The sequence below is a fragment of the Hippoglossus hippoglossus genome, chromosome 4 (genome assembly GCF_009819705.1).
Source record: "Hippoglossus hippoglossus isolate fHipHip1 chromosome 4, fHipHip1.pri, whole genome shotgun sequence".
NCBI lineage: Eukaryota > Metazoa > Chordata > Actinopteri > Pleuronectiformes > Pleuronectidae > Hippoglossus > Hippoglossus hippoglossus.
The window spans coordinates 17,774,659-17,787,682 of record NC_047154.1 but is presented as its reverse complement, the minus strand read 5'-3'; the positions used below and the strand labels follow the sequence as shown (position 1 = coordinate 17,787,682).

General features: G+C 42.3%; 1 protein-coding gene across 1 annotated transcript; it reads right to left on the bottom strand.

The window, feature by feature from the left end:
* Positions 1-5,952: 5,952 nt before the first annotated feature.
* b3gnt7 (UDP-GlcNAc:betaGal beta-1,3-N-acetylglucosaminyltransferase 7) lies at positions 5,953-8,929 on the bottom strand. Its single transcript, XM_034583638.1, has 2 exons — positions 8,676-8,929; positions 5,953-7,436 (listed from the first exon to the last, which is right to left on the bottom strand). Coding segments are annotated over exons 1-2 (1,233 nt in total). The 5' UTR covers positions 8,678-8,929; the 3' UTR covers positions 5,953-6,205.
* Between the last annotated feature and the right edge of the window lie 4,095 nt (positions 8,930-13,024).

Genomic DNA, 13,024 nt, shown 5'->3' with positions numbered 1-13,024 from the left:
GTATTTTAAAAGAAAACTGCACCTCATAAAAACAGACCATGCTCATTGCAACAACCCTATCAACACCTCAAAGATCAGATTCAGAATAAACAAATGTATACTGAATGCTTTAGATTTGACTGTCTGTTTGCCAACACACAGTAACACTGATTCCTCACTGGTAAGAGGAGCACATGGCAGGGACACCACCACATAGGGGGCGGCAGTATGCTGTTATCCCGCGGCCCTGCTCTCTCAACAGGGCCCTTTGTTCGTGAAGGTGTCTGTGCTGGAGGCCCTGATGATGGCACCACTGAATACCTCTGTTCAGAGAAGGGTCGCTCCCTGACTTGACCAGTGACAGAGGTCATGCTGGCTTTTCTCTGTGGCGTTTTGTCAGTGCACCATAACGACACGTGTGTGCTGGCTTGTCTTCTGTCTTCTGCTTCAACAGATATCCACAGGGGCGAGCTGTAGAGCTGTGTTATCTAGCTGAGCAAATCCAGATGCAGCCAGTGACAGGATTTGCAGGCAGTTATCTTGTAAATTCGAAATAATTATATGAGGAAGAGGATCTCAGAAAAATCTATAATTTTTTCCGCACAATACGAGAAGCTATGCTCGACAATTTGACTGAGGGTGAGGGTGCTTCACAGTTTACTCTCTAGTTTACTCTTGTTTTTCAAGAGTTATATATATAGGCATTGTGAAGAGGACAGAGCCTGCTACTCGTTTGTGTAGTGGCTGGTCTAAAATGGGCTCTCTGTAAATGGGAGTATAATGCTCAGAATACTCTTCACAATGGACTTTTGTCCAGCACACGGTGTCCCATAGCACAGATGTACTATGAAGTCACATTGGCTTGGTCTGTTTTCCAATGTGATGTAGGGAGACAGGGTCTGTGCTGTCTCTATCTGCTGAGCGGGTCCACAAATAATGATCTATTTCCTGAATAAAGTTAATACAGAACACACTGCTCAGTTTTGATCAATTCTGGAGAACAACTAATGCATAAATCTTTATTGTTCTGACCTTTAACATTTTGATCACTTACAATCTCATACTTCACATGAGGGAAATCAAAGATGTCTTTCAAATTGCCACAGGGCATTAGAATCTGACTGGAGCATATATGCATCAGATGTCGTAAACTACATTATGTTTACGGTGAATTTCCTGTGATTTGTGTGATTATTTCTGGACACAGTCAATTAAACTAAGCTAGAACATGTTAGTTAGGACATTGAGGTGCATCTTGGTAGGTTTGTTTCAAATAGACCCAGGCTTTCCATTTCCCAATTTCCAGTCTTTATGCTAAGCTAACTAGCTGCTGGCTGGAGCTCAGTATTGATCCTCCAATCTAACTCTTGGCAAGAGAGCACATCTGTTTATGCTCATAAATAACAAACTATTCTTTTATCTTTAGCAGGCTGGTAATATTAAATACATTTTCCAGAACTATAGTGTATGTTGGGCACAACCTCACAATTCATTTGGTGTATCAGTTGTAAAACAGTGTCTGTTTATTCATGATGTTTATGATGAATATTAAGTTATTCAGTCTCAGGGGTTCCAATTGATTTCAGGATGTAAATGCTTTTTCATGCTTGTGTGCTCTTTTAGAAGATATTGTCTTGCTCTTCAGGCATTTGTTGCCACACTGTAGAAGATAAAGCTTGACTGCAAACTTGCTGGAGTATTTACGAAACACATCCATTAAACTGTGCTATTTTTATTGAATGTCAGATCTAATGATATGGAAGTAAAGCAGCCAGGAGCAATCTACGATAGCCCTTTAAATCATTGCTAATAACTGTCACTGCATGCTTTATACGACGCTCTGTGATGCCTGAGCTTATAAAAAAGCTGTAGTCAGCAGCCTGTATGTATTTTTTTAACTTTAACCCAAGCAACAACGTTCCCATCTCCAACCATGCCAATGATGGTGCTCCAGAGGCCTTGGAGGAAACTCAAGGGCTAGTGTGAAAGCTTGCAGTCCCGTCCAGCTGATCCATTGACCAGGCTGACATCAAAAGCTTCCTCCCGTTAGTGTCAACAAATACACAACTCCTGGTTTGCCGGCCAGTTGGAAAGCTGGGTATGTACTCACACAAAATGCAGTATCACTGTTCAAAGCTCATGTGTTACACAAAGGCAGGGCACGAATTGTGAGTTGTTGTCTTCATTGAGTATTTATTCGCCTCTTTAGTTGCAGATTTGGTCTCCAGAGCTTTGAGGAAGTGGATGAGACTTTTTCTTTCATCGGGTAATGACCCCGAATCCCCCAGACTCATACGGTACGCACTGTAGCAATGGCCAATAAACCTATGACTTCCTACCATAAAACTTCTACATCCTAGGTACCTTTTTAAATCTGTATTTGTTCAGGGTAGTTTCACAAGAACACACACACATGACTCCCGAGATATCACATTGACTTACTTTAATATACTGGAAACCTACTCACCTACTTCCCACAACTACCTTTGTTGAGATTGCGTGATTTTCTTTACAACACACAGACATCGTTGTCTTATCACCTCAAACTCTCTTGACATCTTCGTTGGTGTCTTCTATATGTGCGTCACCGCTTTTTCACCGGGTGATATTTGTTTTCTTAATTTTTATGTCTGTCACGCCTTAAATCATGGAGAAATATTGAGTAATGTACCGACTACCTGAAAGAAATGGGGTTCCCTTGACCCATTAATATGGAAAGTACAGCTTATCGGGCTTATCAGTTATGCATGGACTATGTGTTTACCCTGTATAAATTATTTATAATGATTTGTAGTTTATTACCATTGCCTCAGAGATCAATGGCCATTCACTCATTTTACAACCTTTGTATTTGCTACATAATATCTGATGTGAATGTGTACAGCAGCCTGTAGGTTGAGGAATGTATTTTTTTAATTTTAACCCAAGTAACAACGTTCCCATCTCCAACCATGCCAATGATGGTGCTCCAGAGGCCTTGGAGGAAACTCAAGGGCTAGTGTGAAAGCTTGCAGTCCCGTCCAGCTGATCCATTGACCAGGCTGACATCAAAAGCTTCCTCCCGTTAGTGTCAACAAATACACAGCTCCTGGTTTGCCGGCCAGTTGGAAAGCTGGGTATGTACTCACACAAAATGCAGTATCACTGTTCAAAGCTCATGTGTTACACAAAGGCAGGGCACGAATTGTGAGTTGTTGTCTTCATTGAGTATTTATTCACCTCTTTAGTTGCAGATTTGGTCTCCAGAGCTTTGAGGAAGTGGATGAGACTTTTTCTTTCATCGGGTAATGACCCCGAATCCCCCAGACTCATACGGTACGCACTGTAGCAATGGCCAATAAACCTATGACTTCCTACCATAAAACTTCTACATCCTAATGTGCCTTCTTAAATCTATATTTGTTCAGGGTAGTTTCACAAGAACACACACACATGACTCCCGAGATATCACATTGACTTACTTTAATATACTGGAAACCTACTCACCTACTTCCCACAACTACCTTTGTTGAGATTGCGTGATTTTCTTTACAACACACAGACATCGTTGTCTTATCACCTCAAACTCTCTTGACATCTTCGTTGGTGTCTTCTATATGTGCGTCACTGCTTTTTCACCGGGTGATATTTGTTTTCTTCATTTTTGCGTCTGTCACGCCTTAAATCATGGAGAAATATTGAGTAATGTACCGACTACCTGAAAGAAATGGGGTTCCCTTGACCCATTAATATGGAAAGTACAGCTCATCGGGCTGTACCCTGTATAAATGATTTGTAATGATTTGTACTTTATTACCATCGCCTCAGAGATTAATGGCCATGCACTAATTCTACAACCTTTGTATTTGCTACATAATATCTGATGTGAATGTGTAAAATTCAAGTTGCAACACAGTTTCTCGAATGTGAAACAGTAGAAGAAGTCACATCTTCCCATGACATACTTGACACCTCAATTTACACCCTTGCGTTGCCAGTAACTGCCCCCCCCCCACCCCATTGAAACCCAGACAACAGAGGGAATAGACCTTTGTCCCACCAGCCATTTTGACATGAAACAGTAGGTGAATGCAGGTGTTGCCAATCACATCAATAGCTTCCTCTCTATTTAGGTTAAACCTCAGTTGTTAGGTGTGTGGGCCGACCACTTCAGAGGCTGCATTTGAAGACTGATGGCGTCACAGTGGTGCGACTAGGCTGTCCCATTTCAAAGGCCTCAACAATGCAGCTGACAAATGCGTCCTTCCGTCCCTGGAGTGACAAAGGATCCAACGGGTACATCCTCCTCATGCTGGGGATGCAAATGGGAAATCCTCCGTGAAGGTTTGTCTTGTTAGACCGAGTACAGCGAGTCCTCCAAAGGACACGACCCCTGAATTATTATAACACCGCTAATGTGATCAGTGACACATGTTTACCTACTGTTTCATGTCAAAATGGCTACCATGAAAAAGTTAGATGAGAACCAATGAGTTTAAAGCTGTGAATAAAAGATCTCCCTCCTATTGCTGTGTCCACTTGTGTTTTGTTTGTCTCAGATGATCATGTCGCATAAACCACATTGATCAGTGCAAAAAAAGGGAGATGATTCAGCTCATGTTCGGGATAAGTTTGACTCCATATCACTGTACTTCGTGTTGAGCAAAGAAGGCTGTTGAAAGAGATAAACCTTCTTAAGCTATGCTTCTGTGTTGCCGAGTGCACCCCGCATGGAACACAATACAGATCCTGTTTCTGTATGGGCTTTCTTGTCTTTGTCCTGGGAGAGATTTGTGAGGAACAACAGGAAGGTTTTTGTTTTGCGTTGCCCTCTTTGTCTTTTTGGGCCAACTTGGAGCTCGGAACAATATCCCCCCTGTTACCTGGTGTTATTAGTCTCAACAGTCCTGCCCGGTGAAAAGACATACAATATTCGGCAGGGACACTTAACATAAACAGTGTGAAATGTCACACCGAGTCAGGGGTTGCTCTCTGAAAACAAATACCAAATAGACCATGGGTTAAATCAAAATCTCCCGTACCAAATAACAAAACCTTTCTGGAGAGCTTTGTCATATGTCTTTTTTTTGGTGTAATGCAGAAGTCTTGTATATTCAAATAGGACATTACAGTGAAGTGACAGCTCTTTGTTATGTTACCACGGCTGTATAGAAAACAGAACATACACTTGGGTTAAGTTCCTGAATCACGGTTCAAATTTAAATTTTATATAATACGCAGTTTTGAGGGCACCATTATATCTGCCGTGGTTGTTTGTACCTGCTTTCTCTGCTGTTTAGTTGCGTAACCGATACCCCTATGTCAACACTGGGCACTATTGTTGAGTGACCTGTTATGGATCTTCACATAGATGTTCAATGCTGATAAGGCTAAACACAAAAACAGCCAATCACGGACGGAAAAGACCAGTTTGTCAAGTTGTTTATTTACAAGTGACATTCTCTATACATTTAGATTGTTTTTTTACACATATTTACATCACCCAGACATAATCATCCCCCACTACAATAATAATTAATATGCTTTTAAATTAAACATAAGAAACCTCCACGCATGCCCCCTTTTTACTGGGGGGGGGGGGCTGATTAAATTAACATGTCATATGCTCGTACCAGCAATAGTTTTAGTTCACAGTGTCATTGCAAAACCCCTAAAGACTCCATGTCAAGTATATCAGCACATTCAAATGCACAGACAGCATACATGTAACACGTTTACACATTTCCAGTAGAAGCCTTTAGGAGTAGAAGAAGTCCAGATCAGGACAGTCACATACCAAACAATTGAGCGAAGGGCCATATGAAAACTGATTAAAAATGTTCAGTAAGAACATGTAATGTATTTGCAGATAATGCTATAATGGTTATTTCAATAAAAAAAGGACACCAAAGATGAAATTACAAGTTTTTGGACCAAAATCCCAGAGGTAGGGAGAATAGTCTGAATGTCCATTCGGACAGTGACCGTTTTTTAAAATGCCAATATAAATACACAATTCTAGGTCAGTCTTTAAAAAAAATCTATAATTTACTTGACTTTTAAGGGAGATCATCCAAAAAATTTCATTACTGCCCGGAAACAGGAAAATCTAATATTTTACTGGTCCCTCTCCACACAAAGTTTACTGGGAAGTTTACCTCAAGCACTCCACCGTACTTCCCTTTGGTTTCCACCCAGGTGTAGCTCAGCATTGCCTGTGCTGTCCTTACCTGGTGTTCTCGTTCAGCTATAGGATCTTCACCTTCTGTGAGCAGACCAGGTCACTGTTCACCAGTTTCCACATGTGCATGAGGTCTGATGGGAGCAGTTTGTGCACCACAATCATGCTCTTAAAGAAACAGGGTTCTCGGTTCATTTTACTGCTCTTATTTCTCACCAACCCGAAAGTCTTAAAGGCACTGTGGTTTATGAGAGTGACCCGAAGCACCTCCAGACACATGCCCAAAAAGACATCGTCGATGGGGTATAGCTCCAGGGTTTCCGCGACCGAGTAAAGCCTCCTCGCCAGGCTCCCATCCATCAGAAAACCTCCTCCACCTGCATATGGAGGGTATAGTGTCTTATTATACAGAGCCTGGGGTATGTAGTATTTGCTGTCTTTTTTACGTATGGGCTTAGCATTTATAATCACATGCCCCACAAACAGGTCCCTATCATGGTCGCTGCTTTCCAGGTACTCGATGATGTTGTCCAGGCTGACAAACACATCGTCATCCCCTTTAAAGACGTAGCGCACACCGGGACAGTAAGTGTGGAACCACTTGAGGAAGTGAGTCTCTTTCAGTGTGAGGTTGAAGAAGCTATCCAGGAAATCCCACTGGAGGATATCCCCATAGATGTGGTTCTCATACTCCACAAGCTTCTGATGGTTCACCCGCTCTGCCTCATTGGAGGGTTTACCAAGAAGGAAGAGGGTCTTTATCCTCTTGCCATCCACCACCTGCTGTTTGCCCCAGGTTTTTCGGATGACCTCCCTGCGGTCATGCTGGGTGGCCACTGATTTTATTACCATGAGCAAATAAATCTCCCCTCTACACTTCTCTGGGTGGTTGTGGACCATTGGGAAGTAACGGCAGTGTCGATAAAGCATGAACTGCTGGAAATTGTCCTCCAGGCTCCTGAACCAGTCCTGGCTGGAGAGGTTGAGGTTGGCGCTACAGTTGGAGCTGGTTATATCCCAGGTTGCAGGGATTGTGGGGACCCGTGTGGTCCTGCGGGCTTTGGGCTGTGGCTGGCGTTTAGCACCTTTCCAGAAGCTTTTCATCCCCAGGGACGAGTCCATCTTCTCTTCCAGTGCAGGGTCAGGCTCCCCTCCCTCCATGCGAGCCTGCCTCTGGAGTTCGAAGGGAGCCCTGATGTTGATGCTCCCCCTCTGGACAACAGTCAGCGCCACCGCAGCCAGGAAAAACACGAGGCTCACCTTCTTGTAGACCCTCCAGCGATCCCTGTTCTTGAACCTGGGGGAAGACAAGGATCACAGATGTCAGTCGGATAAGTAGGGCACAGATATCTACCACAGACACCTCTGGGTGGACAGAAAAGCGAACAAAGCAATTTTATGATTAATTTCATGTTGCACCGTTTGGAGGAAATTCAAATCCACGTCACACATTTGAATTTCCACACAATACGTTCCTAAAAGTTACTCAAAGTATATCTGATTTATTGAGTTGGAAGTATATTACAGAGCAAACAGCCCAAACTTAACAAATGATCCCTCAGAGTTTAATCCCTGTTCATATTATTTGAATTCTTTCTGTTGGATGTGTTGAAAGTAATAAAGATTTTACAAGTCTATGATACAGCGTTCTCTCTGTTAGCAGCTTTTGCATACACAAACACAATAACTAAACATGTAAATGTTGCTTCCTCGGAGTTGTCCTGCTTTTACCCTTATGGATAAACATGTGGTTCCTTGAGTCTGTTTTTAAACACGCTCGGATAAAGCAGCGCTTGTCACTTTTACTCAGCCACTGTCACTTCTGGAACGAGGCGTGGAATGCACTCGGAAAAATGAGGTAAAACCTCTTGCACTTCAAACTCTCACATTTCCATCATGTCATGCCGGGGCTCGTCTTCAGTCACGACCCCTGAGAAGATACTCCCAGGGGCCGGGCCCCTCTACCTTTGAAGGAGACGACCCCCCCCCCCCCCCCCCCCCCCCCACACACACACAATAACCACAAACAAGGTTAATCAACGTCAAAAATCAGGTTGGGCCAACACGCCTTTAAAAATACTCATCTTGATTAAAATTAGTACTTTTATCTGGGACAGTTACTCTAAACATCTTGAGACAAAGTTAGAGCAGCTTTTAAAACCTGAAATACCCTCAAAAATTAAACGGATACATTTTCTGATTATTAAAAATTTATAGGATATAGCATCTTCTACACCAAGTTGAAATTGGATACAAATCATAATGTGCCTAATATTTTTTCCCGTGAAATTCTTGTTCTCTCTTTAAGAGGTTTCACAATCTGCTTTAACAATCCTAAGAATCACTGATGTTCTTATAAGATTTTTAGTTTGAATTTGATTTGAAGCTTATTCCATCATTTAGAGGACTGACTTCCAGTTAAGATCTGGAGTTGTCCTCTACACCTCAGGATGGAAACTCCACCAAACAAAGGAGGATGGAAGATGCCAGGTAGAATTAGTCATGTATCTGCAATGAAGAAGAAGATGCTACTTACATTTTCTCTTTTCCTCCGACGATCCCGCTCTCAGGCGATAAACCAACAAATCAATCAATCAGTAAATATCGCAGTCTTCTGAAGAGGATCGAGAGAAAAGTGACAAAGTGTTAAAAAAGACCCTTCACTTCTTGTTTCTTCTGCTTCTGGACAAAATTATACAAATAATCCTTTCCATCGAAACAAGGTGTTGACGGTGTGTGTGTGTGTGTGTGTGTATGGGGGTGTGACGCAAATGTGAGCTTCTCAGCACTGAACTCACTCCCTCACTCAGATCCTCTTTTAAAACCTCCGGAGACCACACACACAAGCACGCATGCGCATGCGCATGCACGCACGCACGCTCACGGGACGAGGACACGCGAATGAACGGAGGAGACCATCCGTGTACATACGGTTTCTATACCTGCTCCAACTTCTAATGTTTTTCTACATTAACGCTCTTATCATCATTGAACTATAGTATTATCCTTATTATATCTATATATATGCTTTTATATATATTTATTATACTTATATATAAAAAAGTCCAAAGATAAAAAAAAGAGATCTTAAAGGTTTGATAATAACATAATTTCACAAAATTGGAATAATAATAATAAAATAACAACTTTACCCAAGGAACTCCATATTTGGCGTATACTACATCTATGGAAAAAAACAGGATACACCATCTATTTTCCGTTTTTTTCCTTCCTTCCTCTTGGAGACAGAATCAAAGCACACAAGACCTAATCCACAATAGTCGGAGTCACAGTTCTCTCTGAACTTTGAATAAAACAGGTGAACAGCCTCAGTGCAGCGGTGGAGAAGCTTCAGGCTTCAGAACCGAGTCCTGCATTAGGTCTGTATTCGCTGCGGCTCAATTACTGCAGGGCACTATCACAGTTTCAGAAAGAAAGCCGCAACCAGCACTACTACAGGCCAATGATAATACTAACTTGCATTTTTATATATTTCAAGGTATCCATAATGCTGCGTCCCAAACTGATATCACGTTACTGAATGTGAAGTTTCCTCATATTCAGCCTGTTGGCTGTGAAGTGGCAGCAGAGTTGTGAAATGGGAAATGTGGTGAAATGACCCATCATGGTCACACGTTGCTGACTCAGCAGTCAAGGTGAGCCACGGGCTTTTTCCCCTCTTCTTTCTTTTCAGGGGAACAGAACTGAACGACTGTGGAGGAAACGAAAGTGAACACTTGATGACTGACACTCACTTGGTGACCAGAAAGGAAATATGGTTTCCCATTATATTTGTCAACTCGTCATCAAAATTGTAAAAATGTCATTATATGGAACTTGGCCTTTATATATAATATAGTAATATATATAAATAAATAAAGGCCTATCATGATTTTGTCTTCTAATTAAGTATAAAACATGAATACTGAAGCTATTTAAACATCTAATCCATCCACTATAGTCTGATAGATCCAGAAGTCTGACTGTCCAACGAATATCTAGAAAACTGTTTCTCTTATCAACCTTATCAAGGGTCCCAGGAAGGGCCGGGTCGGATTTGGTGCCACTTGGACACACGATACATTTGATATTCAAACTTTGAGTAAACACTGACACTCATCGATGTAAGTGACGAAAAATGCAACGACAACCGATTCTCCCCGTCTGGGTTCAGTGGACTGTGAAGGAACAGGTGAACAGCTCGTGTGCAGCAGCGGTGGTGCAGCTTCAGGGTCGGCTGGACTTCACTCGCTGCCTCTCTTATACTGCATCTCACTTTGTGTCTAAATTTGAAAGTGACTCAGTTCTCTATATTTGCTCAAGTGAAACTTCAGGAAGTGGAATAAATAATTTTGATAGGCTTAGTCTGCCTTTTGTATTGGCCCTCAGGGTTAATCCTTAATAAGTAATAGTCTCATAATGATTTACTAAACCATTAATATCACTCATTCGTGTACGGTCAAGGTATATTTCTGATGTCACTGAGGCGGCCTGGTGATAATAAGCTGTGACAGAGCAAACATTCAAGGTTTTTATCCGCTTGTAAGTCTTTCACAGCCAATGTTAGACAAAGGATTTCATATGTTTGAAGGCCCATAATCGTGTTATGTTGAATGGATTCTGACAACATGACGCACAAGTGCTTACAGTTACTGAAAATCCAAAGGAAAGTCAGATTAACGTCCAGTCAGAGAGATAGTGTAGAGTCCTGTCACTGTCATGAGTGTGATTGAGGTATCTGCTTGAAAACAGAACGAGGACTGGCGATGGCTGAGAAGCTGATTGCACAGCTGTCACAACCACAACCGCACTTAACCCCTTGCTGCTGGCGGCAGACTGTGTTCTTCCGTCTCTTTCTGGTCTGCGCAAAGAACAACAAAATGGCTCCCTGTGCTTTATTTTTTTTTTTCATTTCTAACACAGCTGTGATCCAAAAATCTCTCCTTCCTCTCCTTCTCTCTCCATTTCCTGGACCCAACCAGCCGTCCTTCTCAGGGCCATGTGCATCCTGTTGCCTGCTGGCCGTGTTTTTTCCCGTTTTGATTCCCCCCCTCCCCTCTCTCTGTGGATTCTCGCTCTGTGAGTGCTGCTGCAGCGGAGAGAAGCGGTGATGGACGCCACATTCCCTCATGTTTGTGAGGCAACATTTAGTCAGTGGTGTGGAACGGGGGGGGAAACAGCCAGGATGGTGTCAGGATATGACCTTTGTTGCTGCGATATTGTCGATTGTAATGTTTAATGTTCCTGTACAAATTACAGGGTTTGCAACTGAAAAGAGCAAATTTAAAGCTGCACTGATCGATGTATTTACATTTCAAATTGATCCCATGTGAAAGGCCTCACTCATCGTTATGCACCCACTGAACATCATCATTCCACCGTGCATTTGTCTGCAGCTCTACGGAGCATTTTGGCATCTTTCAGCTCATAATTTTAGTTTTAGTTTAGTCTTTAGACTCTAACTGTTGCTCCCTGTCTGCCAGGCAACTGTTTGCAAACCTGTTCACTATAACAAGCTGTTGAGTCAATAAAATATCGATCTTGTATTAACACCTGATTCTGCTATGCCCAAAGTGACCTATATATATATATTAATCAATATACCCCTTAACCTTAAATTCAAACTCCCCTTAATCACAAATATATTTTGGTCGATGCTGCCTCTCTTGAATGTTTGACTTTCATTGCACAGAATCATGAATGTTTAGAGTTTGACGCTAGGAGGCTGCGTTCAAATTAACCTGCTGAATGTTTCAAATTTCTCTTTGCTCGACTGAAGTCTGACTTTAAAGCATTTTACCCTGCGCATGATTTTTGTGAGGAAAAAAACAGAAATGATCTTTGTTATTTAATATTAAACATCTATAACTAAACTAAACAAATAAACTCTGTCTTCATCCTTCATGCCGAAATCTCCATAGCAGCGTTTTTCATCAAAGAAAAGCTGTCGAGTTTTTACGAGTTAGGTGGCACATGTATGCAGCTATAACACAAAGGTCCAAAGATCCTTTCTTATCTCATCTATGACTTCTAATGAATGAGTTTTGTTTGCTGGGAAACTGTAGCAGAGTGGGGAAATCTTGTCCTTTACAAGTGGAGTGACATAATTTGACCACCCCCCCCCCCCCCCTCTCCGTCAGCAATAGTTTTCACCTTCGCACCTATAGTTGGAGTTGGAGTGTTGATAAGAAATGCAAAAAAAACACTACTTTGGGCTCAGCGGAAGTCTGTGCTAATCCCCTTGTTGTGCTCCACACACCTGAAGGGAGAGGAACACCTTTGGTCTGTCCCACTCTCGTGAACTGTCTGACTGGAATGAATGAGCTCATCCTTCCTCCTGTTGGATAAGTGAGGGGCCCTGAGTGCCGGCTCCTCAGTCACCATGAAAGAATTTACTGGCGGAGTAGAAAAAAGTGGCTCGAGGGGATCTTTCTTTTTTCCACTCAGCCATCAACTGAGGACGCTCCTCTCCGAAAAGGCCCCAAAGAAGAAAAAGGAGATGTGATATGAACGTCCCTGTCAGCTGTGCTATAGGTAAACAGTTTTCTAAACTCACAGAGACCCTTGTGGGTTTAGTCACACACTCTGGTCACAAGCTGCACAGCTTGATCTGACCTGGACAGAGCGGACACACCTTCCTGTTGCTGACTCCAATACATTACTGATTCACACCGATTAAATGACCACAGGTAGAGTCACAAGAATGATGTCAATGATTAAATTATGTTTTTTCGGGAAATCCAGCACTTTAAACCACATCTCATGACCTTCATCCGCTGATTCTGTTTCCAAAGCGCAACGTGTTGAACTGTGAAGACGAAACTTCTGTGCATCAGTGACTCACTCAGTTGTAATGGGCTAATTACTTGCCCCGGAGCTCAGAGG